We start from the raw sequence: 13,863 nt of genomic DNA on the forward strand, positions 1-13,863 counted from the left end.
AGGGCCGTGGCTTTTGTGGAGCGATGGGTAACACTGCTTCGACTTTCGCTGTTGTCGATGTGTTCCTGGTTCGAGCCCAGGTAGGAGCGGGGAGAGGGACGGAAGCTATACTGTTACACTGGCAATACTATAGTGCCTATAAGAACATCCAATAGTCAAAGGTATATGAAATACAAATGGTATAGAGAGAAATAGTCCTATAAATACTATATTAACTACAACCTAAAACTTCTTACCTTGGAATATTGAAGACTCATGTTAAAAGGAACCACCAGCTTTCATGTTCTCATGTTCTGAGCAAGGAACTCAAACATTAGCTTTCTTACATGGCACATATTGCACTTTTACTTTCTTCTCCAACACTTTGTTTTTGCATTATTTAAACCAAATTGAACATGTTTCATTATTTATTTGAGGCTACATTTATTTTGATTGATGTATTATATTAAGTTAAAATAAGTGTTCATTCAGTATTGTTGTAATTGTCATTATTACAAAATACATTTAAAAAATATGGCCGATTAATCGGTATCGGCTTTTTTTGGTCTTGATACAGCGATCTGTTGATAACAGATAAGCTTTGTTGTGTGTGTGTGTGTGTGTGTGTGTGTGTGTGTGTGTGTGTGTGTGTGTCAAAGCAATGTACACCAGTACATTTCACTTAATCTGATGACTGATTAGCTAGAGCATATATGACTGAGATTGTGAATGATTCTTAGGCTTGACTGAATTCAGCCTCCGGTCGAGTTCGCACCTGATGACGGACCAAGATAGAGTTAAACAGAGGGCCAGTTACTGTTATAACTGAGGTATAAAGGAACACAGTCACTGAGTAGTGTCATGAGGTGAGTGCTGAGTAACTACAGCCTTCACCTTAATGCTATATAGTCTGTGATAATAATCTTCTCTGCCACTCATTCTTCTGATAATAGTAGAAGTGACTGATGAGTATTTGTCTGTCTCTGTATTCCTAAGTATCACTCTGTCTGCTTGTCTGTCTGTCTGTCTGTCACATGCAGTCCCTCAGTAGTGTGGCTTTCCCCATTGAATGGTTCTTTCTCAACTCTTTCCTCGATTCCACGCGTCCTCTCTCCTTGCCTCCTTCTCAAAACGCATTGGAGGAGAGAAGGTCTCAGGGGAGGGACCTCAGATCTCCTCCAGTTATAGGGAGGTGAGTAACCAAGGAAACCAGGAAATAGAAAACAACTACACAGACTAACATGTAACAGCGTAGTATGCATGGTTATGTCTGATAGGAGAGCTGTAATGCAGCATGCGTGCTTATGTCTGATTGGAGAGGTAATGTTGTACGCATGGTTATGTCTGATAGGAGAGGTAACGCAATATGCATGCCTGATAGTTGAGGTAACGCAGTATGCACTGTTATGCCTGATACCAGAGGTAACGCAGTATGCACAGTTATGCCTGATACAAGAGGTAATGCACTATGCATGGTTATATCTGCTAGTAGAGCTAATGTACTATGCACGGTTATATCTGATAGTAGAGGTAATGCAGTATGCACGGTTATGTCTGATAGTAGAGGTAATGCAGTATGCACGGTTATGCCTGATACGAGAGGTAATGCAGTATGCACGGTTATGCCTGATACGAGAGGTAATGAAGTATGCAGTTATGCCTGATACGAGAGGTAATGAAATATGCACGGTTATGTCTGATAGTAAAGGTAATGCAGTATGCATGGTTGTGTGATAGTAGAGGTAATGCAGTATGCTTAGCTGTGTGATAGTAGAGGTAATGCAGTATGCATGGTTATGTCTGATACGAGAGGTAATGCAGTATGCATGTTTATGCGTGATAGTAGAGGTAATGCAGTATGCATGGTTGTGTCTGCTAGTAGAGCTAATGTACTATGCACGGTTATATCTGACAGTAGAGGTAATGCAGTATGCACGGTTATGTTTGATAGTAGAGGTAATGCAGTATGCACGGTTATGCCTGATACGAGAGGTAATGTAGTATGCACGGTTATGCCTGATACGAGAGGTAATGAAGTATGCAGTTATGCCTGGTACGAGAGGTAATGAAGTATGCACGGTTATGCATGATACAAGAGGTAATGCAATATGCATGGTTATGTCTGATAGTAGAGGTAATGCAGTATGTACGGTTATGCCTGATACGAGAGGTAATGAAGTATGCAGTTATGCCTGGTACGAGAGGTAATGCAGTATGCATGGTTATGTCTGATAGTAGAGGTAATGCAATATGCATGGTTATGTCTGATAGTAGAGGTAATGCAGTATGCACGGTTATGCGTGATAGTAGAGCTAATACAGTATACATACAGCATGCTTCCACCGAGCACAAGCATCAAGCCTATCTCAGTGAAAATTGAGGATCATTACTCTGTGTCAGTATGTGTTGCTGACCGTCTTAGTCAGGCTCCTACTGGAAATGACATGTCTCCAGTTTTTCTATCCACAGACATTCATGTAAGGAGTAAATAAAAGATGCCCTAGACGGGTCCCTGTTGTCTTCCGTGTCATGTCGAGTTGCCATATTGCCTGGATGGCTTTGGCTTTTATTTCTTCATGTTGGTGTAGGCTAGATGTATAATGGATACAGTGCATTCGGAAAGTATTCAAACCCCTTGCCTTTTACACATTTTGTTACGGCCTTACTCTAAAATAGAAAACAGAAATACCTTATATATATATATACATAAGCATTCAGACCCTTTGCTAGGAGTCATAAAATTGAGCTCAGGCACATGTTTTCCATTGATCATCTTTGAGATGTTTCTACAACTTGATTGGTAAATTCAATTGATTGGACATGATTTGGAAAGGCCACACCTGTCTATATAAGTTCCCACAGTTGACAGTGCATGTCAGAGAAGAAACCAAGACATGAGGTCGAAGGAATTGTCCGTAGAGCTTCGAGACAGGATTGTGTGGAGGCACCGATCTGGGGAAGGTTACAAAATAATTCTGCAGCATTGAAGGTCCCCAAGAACACAGTGGCCTCCATCTTTCTTAAATGGAAGACGTTTAGAACCACCAACTCTTCCTAGAGCTGGCCGCCCGGCTAAATTGAGCAACCGGGGGAGAAGGGCCTTGGTCAGGGAGGTGACCAAGAACCCTCTGTGGAGATGGCAGAACCTTCCAGAAGGACAACCATCTCTGCATCTTCTACCAATCAGGCCTTTATGGTAGAATGGCCAGACGGTAGCCACTCCTCAGTAAAAGGCACCTGATAGCCTGCTTGGAGTTTGCCGAAAGGCACCTAAAGACTCAAATCATGAGAAACAAGATTTAACTCTTTGGCCTTAAGTGTCACGTCTAGAGGAAACCTGGCACCATCCCTTCGGTGAAGCATGGTGGTGGCAGCATCATGCTGTAGGGATGTTTTTCAGCGGCAGGGACTGGGATATTAGTCAGCTTTGAGGGAAAGATGAACGGAACAAAGTACTGAGAGATCCTTTATGAAAACCTGTTACAGAGCGCTCAAGACCTCAGACTGGGGCGAAGTTTCACCTTCCAACAGGACAACGACCCTAAGAACACAGCCAAGACAATGCAGGAGTGGCTTCGGGACAAGTCTCTGAATGTCCTTGAGTGGCCCAGCCAGAGCCCGGACTTGAACCTGATCTAACATCTCTGGAAAGACCAGAAAATAGCTGTGCAGCAACGCTGGGGTATTGTGTGTAGATTGATGAAAACACAATTTAATCAATTTTAGAATAAGGCTGTAATGTAACAACATGTGGAAAAGGTAAAGGGGTCTGAATACTTTCCGAATGCACTGTATGTTGTTGTATAGGCAGAATGCCAGGGCATGGGGTAAATATGTCCCGATTTCACCCCGGGGGTTAACGTACCGTGGAATAGTCTCGAAATCTTCTGTTCCCTCTGTCTTCGACCTGAGAGTGTTTTTTTAATCATAAATGCAGCTAGCTATATGAGATTACTGTTTGCTTTTTTCGGTGGCACTATGTCAAACTATCATACATTGTATATCTCTGGCGTGTTACTCTGTCCTGCTAATAAAGCTCGTTTGAAATTCAACATTGGAATATTGGCCTGTGTGCTTGCTCTGTGTTTTTGTTATCCATGCCTGAAGTTCTGCTCATTGGAATAATGAAGCAATTCTATTGATATTTGGTCCTGGGATAAGCCTGGAATACTCTTGATATACTGGTGTAATACTCCTGGAACACCAGTGGAATAGCCTTGTGGGCAAAATGCAGATATAAAATAGTACTCACCCTCCAGATCTCCTCTTGCCCCCGCGGCCCGGCATGGCTCCGCCCATCCTCACTTGGCCCGCCCCCACCACCGCCCCCGGCATAGTAACGGGCCCCGGCAACTCACTGCCCATCTCTGGAACAGAGGACAGAGAAAGGTACCACATGAGAACATGGCATTAGACATTGTGTGACATTGTGACTGTATTACAGCTGCATTAATATTACTCTGAAATTGTGGACATGGCCATGTGGTACCTGAACCTCCACAAGAACATGCCATGGTGACTTTTCTGTTGTTTTCAATGTAGCCTAAATCCAGCCTGTTTTAGGACACAGAAAGACTGAATATGACGCTCCGTGTCGTGCTGGGTGGTGAGCTGAAGCACATTGCGTGCCAAATCACAATTTCTCTCTCTGTGCCTTTCCTTCTCCCAGGCCTACCAACTCACCCCCTCTCTCTCTCTGGTCTACTCATTCACTCCATCAGCCAGATGTTAGGGATATGCTAAACAAACCCCCTTCTCTGCCCCAGTGCTTCCAGCAGTTTTGTTAATATTTTATACAAGCCAGCGTTTCCCCTCTCCTCTCCCTCCCTTTCCTATCCTTCCCTCTCTGTCTCCTCCACTTGCTTCTACTTTTCTCTGTCTTGGAAAACCCCCAGCTGCAATGCAGACCCCAGCAAAGAACCAACCAACTAATTCATTCATTCATGAAGTAGCCTAGAGGTATGTAAACAACACTTCAACTCATACATGCATAATAACTAGTGCTCAGGAGGTGGCAGGCAGACATAGCATGGCATACTGTGGTTCTAGGTGAGAACCCAGCATCTGGCTACAGGAGGCTAGGGCTGGAGAGGACAGCCAGGGTTTCTCCTATCATTACTTGGGAGCAGCGCCACCAGCATTCCCTGTGTAGCTTCTTCAATCCACCCAAAGACATCATAATATCACTGGCTCTCACAACAAAACACAACAAACATGGATTATAGCCTATCGCATAATCTGACAAATAGGTTTGTTACTGGGATAAGAGGAGATTAATGCATTGTGTAATCTGGCTTTAATGAAAAATAATGCTCTTTGGTAAATACATTTTTTTTTAAATGCAATGCTTTTAGATTCGTGGGAAGTAGTTAAGGAGTGTACTCTTCAGGAGAAATTAAATATTATTGGAACGCACCCAGGTAATAATCAGTTGATTGTTCATTCTGTTCAATGCTTCTCTTCACATGGCAACTCTATATGCAGCCACGGTGCTGTTAACACCCCAGTTATTTCTTCATTAGACTTAAATGTGCATATACAATGAGAGAGAGAGAGAGAGGCCTGCTGTTGTGGTTATTATTGGAAATGACAGTAAAATCGAAGCTGTATTTCTTAAATGTTTTTGGCAGTAGAACAGTTAGTTTCAATAATCAGTTAACGTTACTGTATACAAAATACATCAGGCCTAGGCTAAACAGAGCAAATAGAACCGGAGTGAATGCACATTAGGAAACGTAAGATTTAGGCCTATTTTTAGAGTAGTATTTTTCAACACACAAGGCTCAGGCTACATTCCATAGCCTACACATATTTGATGACAAGCAGCAATTCAGCAACGTGTATATAAACCATTGTTTGCCTTCCTCTAAATGTTTTGCTTCTATATCACTACCAAACTTGTATCATTGCCCAGAATTGATTACATTAATAAGAGCGCCGGCGATATAATTGCACCTCCGCTAAGGATGCATTGTAGCCTTGTACTTCCGTAATACAGTAACAATCTAACAACAAAAGTGTATGCTGTGTGTACGTTTATTTGCTCAGTAACAATGTAACAACGTAATGACTACATAACAGCAACATTGTAATTAATGCCTTTGTGACTGTCATTACATGACAACTAGCGCTTCAAGGTTCAAACATATAAGGCATATAAAGGTAGCTTTACTGGTCATGCAAATAAGACTAGCTAGGCCACTAGGTTACTATTTAGGCCGTTCACTAAAAACTTTAACTTCTTCCTCAAATAACACTGAGTAAAGAAAGCCAGGCTACAGTGTTGTTAGCGCCTAGCAAGCTGCAGATTTCATCTAGCTAATGACTGTCGAATCAACCGGCGATGGAGAGGGACCAACAAATCGCTGTCACTGACACCAGCGACACACGTCGAAATGACTCGACTCAAATCGCCCGAGTTAACGTCGATAGGCCAAGGGCTCGGTATGCAAAAGAACCTTTGTATCGTGAGGGGGACTGGCTTTCCGTGAAATCAGAGCACGTAGCAGCAGCTAACTAGCTGCCTGTTGGATTGAGCCAAAACGCAACCAGCATCTCATTTTGCGTGCAGATAATACATGCAAGACATTAAAAAGCTTCTGCCCCTATTATAGGCTGTTTGTGTGTAAATAAGGGACGTATGTTCACGCTATAATGAAGAAAATGCGTTTCTAGGTGTACAGAAAGTGTTTTGAGGCTGCGATAGCTCCGTGGGGGAAGGGGATGCTGTGGAGAGCTTGAGCTCTGTGAGCCTGACGTCGGCGTCTTCAGCTAAGCGCCGCTTTCCATTCCGGTAAATGTCAAAAATAGATGTTACATTTTAAAGATATAAATCACCATTAAACCCCCACTGTTTTTGTTTTTTCCTTAAGATAAATCGCGACTTACCCGATGGATTGACCGCGGCGGGAGTTGCCATGTTGCCTCGATAGAAAAACAAGATGCAGCTATGAAAATGACGCACAATACGGCTCGAGAGCCCCGGGAGAGACAATCCGCTCAGTGGTTTGGCACGCGAGCTCTCGGTTCAGCCACCTATAGCCTCACATGCATTCGGTCGAAATACAAATAAGTCACGAATATCAACAATAAAGGCCCTGTTATTTCGGGTTCGCTTGGCCCGATGAAGTCAACGGTATTTTATAAATTCGTTCTTTCAGACTGAAAAATGCAAGATGTCTGAAAGGTGTCTAAACACCGCGAGACTTCACTTGAATTAATTATGTTTTGCCTGTATCTTTGATTTGAGTCTAATTAAGCTTTGAAAGATGGAAAGTCAGTTAATGTCAGTGAGATAGAGTAGCCTAACATCCTTTGCCAGTAATCACTTGTTGAATCGTGGTCCTATCTTTCATATAGAATAGAACAGCCCAATCAAGTAGGCTAAAATGTAATCCCAAATAGGCCAAATGTTTGCTTTGTAAGCATTTATGGCCCTTCAACAGCACTCACTTTGTAAAATACTTGGTGTTTTTCACCATTGTATCATTGTCAAACTATGAGATGGAAACGAGACCTAGCTACATGTGTTTGATGTGAAGATCAATCCACTTGAGATACATAGAGGACATGACTTCCAATGTCACAGATCATTTTAAATGGATGAATCCACAGGGCATTGTTTCAGAATCTGCACAAACCAGCAAGATTCTGGGAGTTCGAGATGTAAAATCTATGCCGTTCTCAAGATTCCACCCATCCTGATTTAACTCACAATAGTTGCTTTTTTTTCCAATGTATGTTTTCATTTTTTCAATAGGGTTATATTTGCAATTTGATGTGCAAAATGCAACACAAGTGAAGACAGCGGAAAGATAAAAGGAAGGTAAACTTGTGTGTAGGTTTCAGATTTCTCTGTAGGCCTAATCTAGGACTGAGTTACACATAGTTACTGTGTTACACCAATCATTTCAGACTACATGTAATCACAGATGGTATCCGGCCTGGAGTCTAAACTGTTCTCCTGCCCTTTTTTTAGGCACAAACTACTTCAATGTACATATACTTCTATAAATGTTTTAAACTAGCACACTAATACTTTCCTGGTTTAAATGAACCTATTGCAAGTGTCTGCAGCTCTGTGCCTGTATCATTAGATAATACACCCCCCATTAGGCAAAGGCACGCCTAACTGCTCTGTTTTTCTCAGAAGAGATTAATATTCTAACTCGTCTGTCTCTAGATTACATTTCAAGTTTTCCTCTCCATTACGTGCACTGAGTGTACAAAACATTAGGAGCACCTGCTCTTTCCATGACATAGACTGACCAGGTGAAAACTATGATCCCTTATTGATGTCACTTGTTAAATCCACTTCAATCAGTGTAGATGAAGGGGAGGAGACAGGTTAAAGAAGGATTTTTTAAGTCTTGAGACAATTGAGAAAGGATTCTGCATGTGCCATTCAAAAGGTGAATTGGCAAGACAAAATAATTAAGTGCCTTTGAATGGGGTATGGTAGTAGGTACCAGGCGCACCATTGTGAGTGTGTCAAGAACTGCAACACTGATGGGTTTTTCATGCTCAACAGTTTCCCGTGTCTATCAGGAATGGTCCACCACCTAAAGGCCATCCAGCCAACTTGAACCAACAGTGGGAAGCATTGAAGTCAACATGGGCCTGCATCCCTGTGGAACATTTTCAACACCTTGTAGAGTCCATGCACCAACGAACCGAGGCTGTTCTGAGGGCAAACGGGGCTGAAACTCAATATTAGGAAGATGTTCCTAATTTTTTGTACACTCATTGTAGTACCATTGCAAAGTTTAAAATTGAATATTTTTTCCACATTCATTCCAATATATTTGTGTGGTCAGTCATGTTTACATTGTGTGTTAATAAGACACTGAACAGTCATGTTTACAGTATGACATTGTGTGGTAATAAGACACTGAACAGTCATGTTTACAGTATGACATTGTGTGGTAATAAGACACTGAACAGTCATGTTTACAGTATGACATTGTGTGGTAATAAGACACTGAACAGCCATGTTTACAGTATGACATTGTGTGATAATAAGACACTGAACAGTCATGTTTACAGTATGACATTGTGTGGTAATAAGACACTGAACAGTCATGTTTACAGTATGACATTGTGTGGTAATAAGACACTGAACAGTCATGTTTACAGTATGACATTGTGTGGTAATAAGACACTGAACAGTCATGTTTACAGTATGACATTGTGTGGTAATAAGACACTGAATAGTCATGTTTACAGTATGACATTGTGTGGTAATAAGACACTGAACAGTCATGTTTACAGTATGACATTGTGTGGTAATAAGACACTGAACAGTCATGTTTACAGTATGACATTGTGTGGTAATAAGACACTGAACAGTCATGTTTACAGTATGACATTGTGTGGTAATAAGACACTGAACAGTCATGTTTACAGTATGACATTGTGTGGTAATAAGACACTGAACAGTCATGTTTACAGTATGACATTGTGTGGTAATAAGACACTGAACAGTCATGTTTACAGTATGACATTGTGTGGTAATAAGACACTGAACAGTCATGTTTACAGTATGACATGGTGTGTTAATAAGACACTGAACAGTCATGTTTACAGTATGACATGGTGTGTTAATAAGACACTGAACAGTCATGTTTACAGTATGACATTGTGTGTTAATAAGACACTGAACAGTCATGTTTACAGTATGACATTGTGTGTTAATAAGACATTGAACAGTCATGTTTACAGTATGACATTGTGTGTTAATAAGACACTGAACAGTCATGTTTACAGTATGACATTGTGTGGTAATAAGACACTGAACAGTCATGTTTACAGTATGACATTGTGTGTTAATAAGACACTGAACAGTCATGTTTACAGTATGACATTGTGTGTTAATAAGACACTGAACAGTCATGTTTACAGCATGACATTGTGTGTTAATAAGACATTGAACAGTCATGTTTACAGTATGACATTGTGTGTTAATAAGACACTGAACAGTCATGTTTAGAGTATGACATTGTGTGTTAATAAGACACTGAACAGTCATGTTTAGAGTATGACATTGTGTGTTAATAAGACACTGAACATGCCTTTAGAGGAAATGTAAATATGTCTCGGTCCACTATAAACCACTGAAGGGAAATGCCGATTTGTATCAACAATGTACAACATGACATAAAACATTTACTTTCAAAATTGCAAACATCTATTTTGGATTCCACATAGCACCTGCAGGGCTAGAGGTGACATTTACTGGGGTATTTGAGAATGTTAAGCCCTCTACTTGCAGTTTCTCAGATGGTGGAGGAAAAAAATTTAATACAGAAAACTTACAGTGATTTATAAAAATAAATGTATTCTACTAGCTAACTACCATTACCTTGAGAGACTAATGCAGTACAATACTTTTCATAGCGACATATTTGTCTTGTTACATAGCTGTGCAGAATGTCATTTAAAGAGACCAATTCCTAAGAAAGAATCGTTTTCAAGGTAAAAGTTATGCCAGAGGATAAAGTCTGACAGCATTGATTGTGCAATGATGTTGTTGTCAGCCAGTGGATGGGTTACTGCAGTGTGTAGCCTATGTATTGTATATATTTACTCATCAATTGACTTCATTCAAAGCCTCCAGAGAAATATACCTAAAATGTATAGGCCTTACTGCAATTAAACATAGCCAATGCAAATAATCAGATTATTACTGTAGCTGCTTTGTTATAAGATCTCATTTGTATGTGGCTAGCCTGGGGGATTCTCATTGGCTGTCAACAAACCCCCTTCATTGTTTTGTTTTTTTGTTCACAGTAAGGTGGTAGCATGCAGTGTTGCTGTGCTTGGTTAAGGTCCCTTAGATACCACAAAGCAAGATCAATGAGTTATCTAGCTAACGTTCAGAGATAACCGTTAAATCTCTGCTTCCTAAAATAAAAACCTGGAGCTAGTGGAGTATGCCTTATGGATTTTCCATTTTGCCCATCTTTGTTTACAAATGTGGAGTTGTTCCTGAATATTTTGGAAAGTTAGCTGGCTAACTCATTCAAATAAAATCTAGCCATTTTTTAAATGTAACCTTTATTTATCTAGAAAAGTCAGTTTAGAACAAATTCCTATTTACAATGATGGCCTACACCGGCCAAACCCTAACCTGGACGACACTGGGCCAATTGTGCGCCGCTCTACGGGACTCCCAATCACGGCCGGTTGTGATAAAGCCCAGGATTGAACCAGGGTCTGTAGTGATGCCGCTAGCACTGAGATGCAGTGCCTTTGACCGCTGAGCCCATTTAAAGTGCTTTTTTTATCACAACACACTTAGCAGTAAAGAAGTGAAATGAAGGACATAAAAACAAAAACACAATAAAAGAGATTAATAAAATAATATAAAACATTAATTCATTCTGATTTATAGGGCCAGAAATCATAATGTCAACCAAGCCTAGACAAAAACTTGCCTGCCAAAAGGTGCCCTGGGCTCGTTTTCATCTGGAAGTTGGGTTGCTAAATGTCTGACTCCCCCCCAAATCTGTCTGTCCTTCTCCAGACTCATTTGTCATTTGCCTGGGTACCAGTCTGGAGTCTGCTTTTACTCTAGCCAACTGCTCTGGCACAAGGTAATGATGGAGTGTCCCTGAATGCTACCCAGGGTAGGGAATTCCTACTGGGATTCTCTAATATAATCAATTAGAGTATGAATAGTGGGCAAACTGAGTGGGAAAGAGAGTGAGAGGAGGACCTATAGCCAAGTTGCCCCCAGCACTAGTGGTGTAGAGTGAAGGTTCCCCCTAGACAGTGATCTTAGATCAGTTTAGCATTTCCCCCACTAATGGTTAGGATAAGTTAGGAATGGTTAGGAGTAGTCAGGATTGGGAGAGGGGAAGCTGATGCCAGATCTGTACCTAGGGGAAATGTTACCCCTGAGCCACTATAAAGTTTTTTGGTCACGTACACAGTTTAGCAGATGTTATGGTGGGTGCAGCTTGTGTTACTAGCTCCTAACAGTGCAGTAAAATGTCAAAGCAGTGCAACCTGCAACAGACTGGGTGTATTTACATGTTATTATGCTAACTGTATTCTTATAGTTTAACAAAACTTGGGCTGTATGACAAGTGTGTAAGTGTATTGTGTGTGTGTAAAGGATAAAGAACTTGTGTTCTTCACACACTATTCTTCCCCTTACTACATGTCTTGTTTGTCCTTGACCGGGGGGGCGGGGGGCGGGGGGGCTGACAGGTCCCAAAGGACAAGAGGAGAAGAGCGTAAGTCTCTCAGGAGTAGTGAAGAGATGAGGGTATTGTGTATTCCTTTCTGCATGCCTGCCTGCCTGCCTGTCTGCCTGTCTGTCTGTCTGTCTGTCTGTCTGTCTGTCTGTCTGTCTTTATGCCTGTCTACCTGTCTTTCTGACTGTCGGTCTGACTGCCTGTCTGTCGTTCTGTATGCCTGTCCGTCTGTCTGTCTGTCTGTCTGTTAATACTATATTATGTATTATGCTCCTATGAATTTTCTTTCTCACACACACACACACGCACGCACGCACGCACGCACACACACACACACTTACATGCATGCATGCATACACACACATGCAACTTGTGTACACACACAAACGTACAGAAACACTCAGGCAACATGCCTAATCACACACGCACACACACACGCACGCACACACACACACACACACACACACACACACACACACGCACACACACACACACACACACACATACGCATGCACACGCACACACTTCTCAAAACCCTACTACACCGCACACACACACACACACACACACACACACACACACACACACACACGCACACACACCCACCAGTAGCGACAAACAGTGCAGCGTGCTGTATTGAGGTAAAGGACCGGTATGTGTTCTTGATTAACACAGAGTGTCTTCTGTGCTGTGGTCCTCTGTGTACATGATGATCGGACACATTACGCCACTCCCTCTTCTGTTCTCCTCTGTTGCTCCCTTTCCCTCTCCCTCTACTCCCTCCCTCTCACTTTTTCTCTCTACCTCTCTCCCAATCTCTCTCATCCCACTCTCCCTCCCTCTCTCACCATTTCTGTCTCCCTCTCTTTCCGGTCTCTCTCTCGCCCTTTCTCTCTCCCCCTCTCTCTCTCTCTGGAGTCCCGCTGTCTCTTTTTTCTTCGTCCTCCTCCTCTCTTGTTCCCTCTCCCTCCCTCTTACCTTCAGGAGCACAGGATGTGAGGAGAGCAGGTAGGAACATTCTCTCTTTTCTCTCTCTTCTCTGGGTCTTCTGTTTCTCTACGTCTGTTCTCTCTCTCTCTCTCCTGCTGGCAACAGTTTTTCATTCTGTATGTCTGTGAAGGGTGTGTTGATGTCTTAATGTGTGTATAGTTGTTTCGGGGTTTGTATTTCGGGAGTGTGTGTGTGTGCATGTGTGTCAGTGGAGGCTGGTGGGAGATATAGGAGGACGGTTCATTGTAAAGGCTGGAATTGTATTAATGTAACGGAGTCAAACATGTGATTTCCATATGGTTGATGTGTTTGATACCGTTCCATTAACTTTATCCCAGCCATTACAATGAGCCTGTCCTCCTATAGCTCCTCCCACCAGACTCCTCTGGTGTGTGTGTGTGTGTGTGTGTGTCTGTGTGTGTGTGTGTGTGTGTGTGTGTGTGTGTGTGTGTGTGTGTGTGTGTGTGTGTGTGTGTGTGTGTGTGTGTGTGTGTGTGTGCGGTGTAGTAGGGTTTTGAGAAGTGTGTGCGTGTGCATGCGTATGTGTGTGCGTGTGTTTGTACAGTGTAGTAGAGTTTGGAAGGTGTGTGCATGCGTGTGTCTGTGTGCGACTGTGTGTGTGTGGAGGCTACAGTATATGACTGTGTGTGTGGAGGCTACAGTATATGACTGTGTGTGTGTAGAGGCTACAGTA

The 13,863-nt window shown here is 42.1% G+C and overlaps 1 protein-coding gene across 1 annotated transcript in view; it reads right to left on the minus strand.

Annotated features, from left to right (window-relative positions):
- Positions 1-7,148, minus strand: part of LOC139384609 (aryl hydrocarbon receptor nuclear translocator 2-like) — a 62,459-nt gene extending 55,311 nt beyond the window's left edge. Inside the window, exons 1-2 of the mRNA XM_071129429.1 lie at positions 6,868-7,148; positions 4,232-4,346 (exon numbers count right to left, since the gene is read on the minus strand). Coding sequence (XP_070985530.1) covers positions 4,232-4,346; positions 6,868-6,898 — 146 coding nt within the window. The 5' untranslated portion in view covers positions 6,899-7,148. The remainder of the gene's footprint in view (positions 1-4,231; positions 4,347-6,867) is intronic.
- Positions 7,149-13,863: the final 6,715 nt, after the last annotated feature.

Source organism: Oncorhynchus clarkii, chromosome 26, assembly GCF_045791955.1.
Source record: "Oncorhynchus clarkii lewisi isolate Uvic-CL-2024 chromosome 26, UVic_Ocla_1.0, whole genome shotgun sequence".
NCBI lineage: Eukaryota > Metazoa > Chordata > Actinopteri > Salmoniformes > Salmonidae > Oncorhynchus > Oncorhynchus clarkii.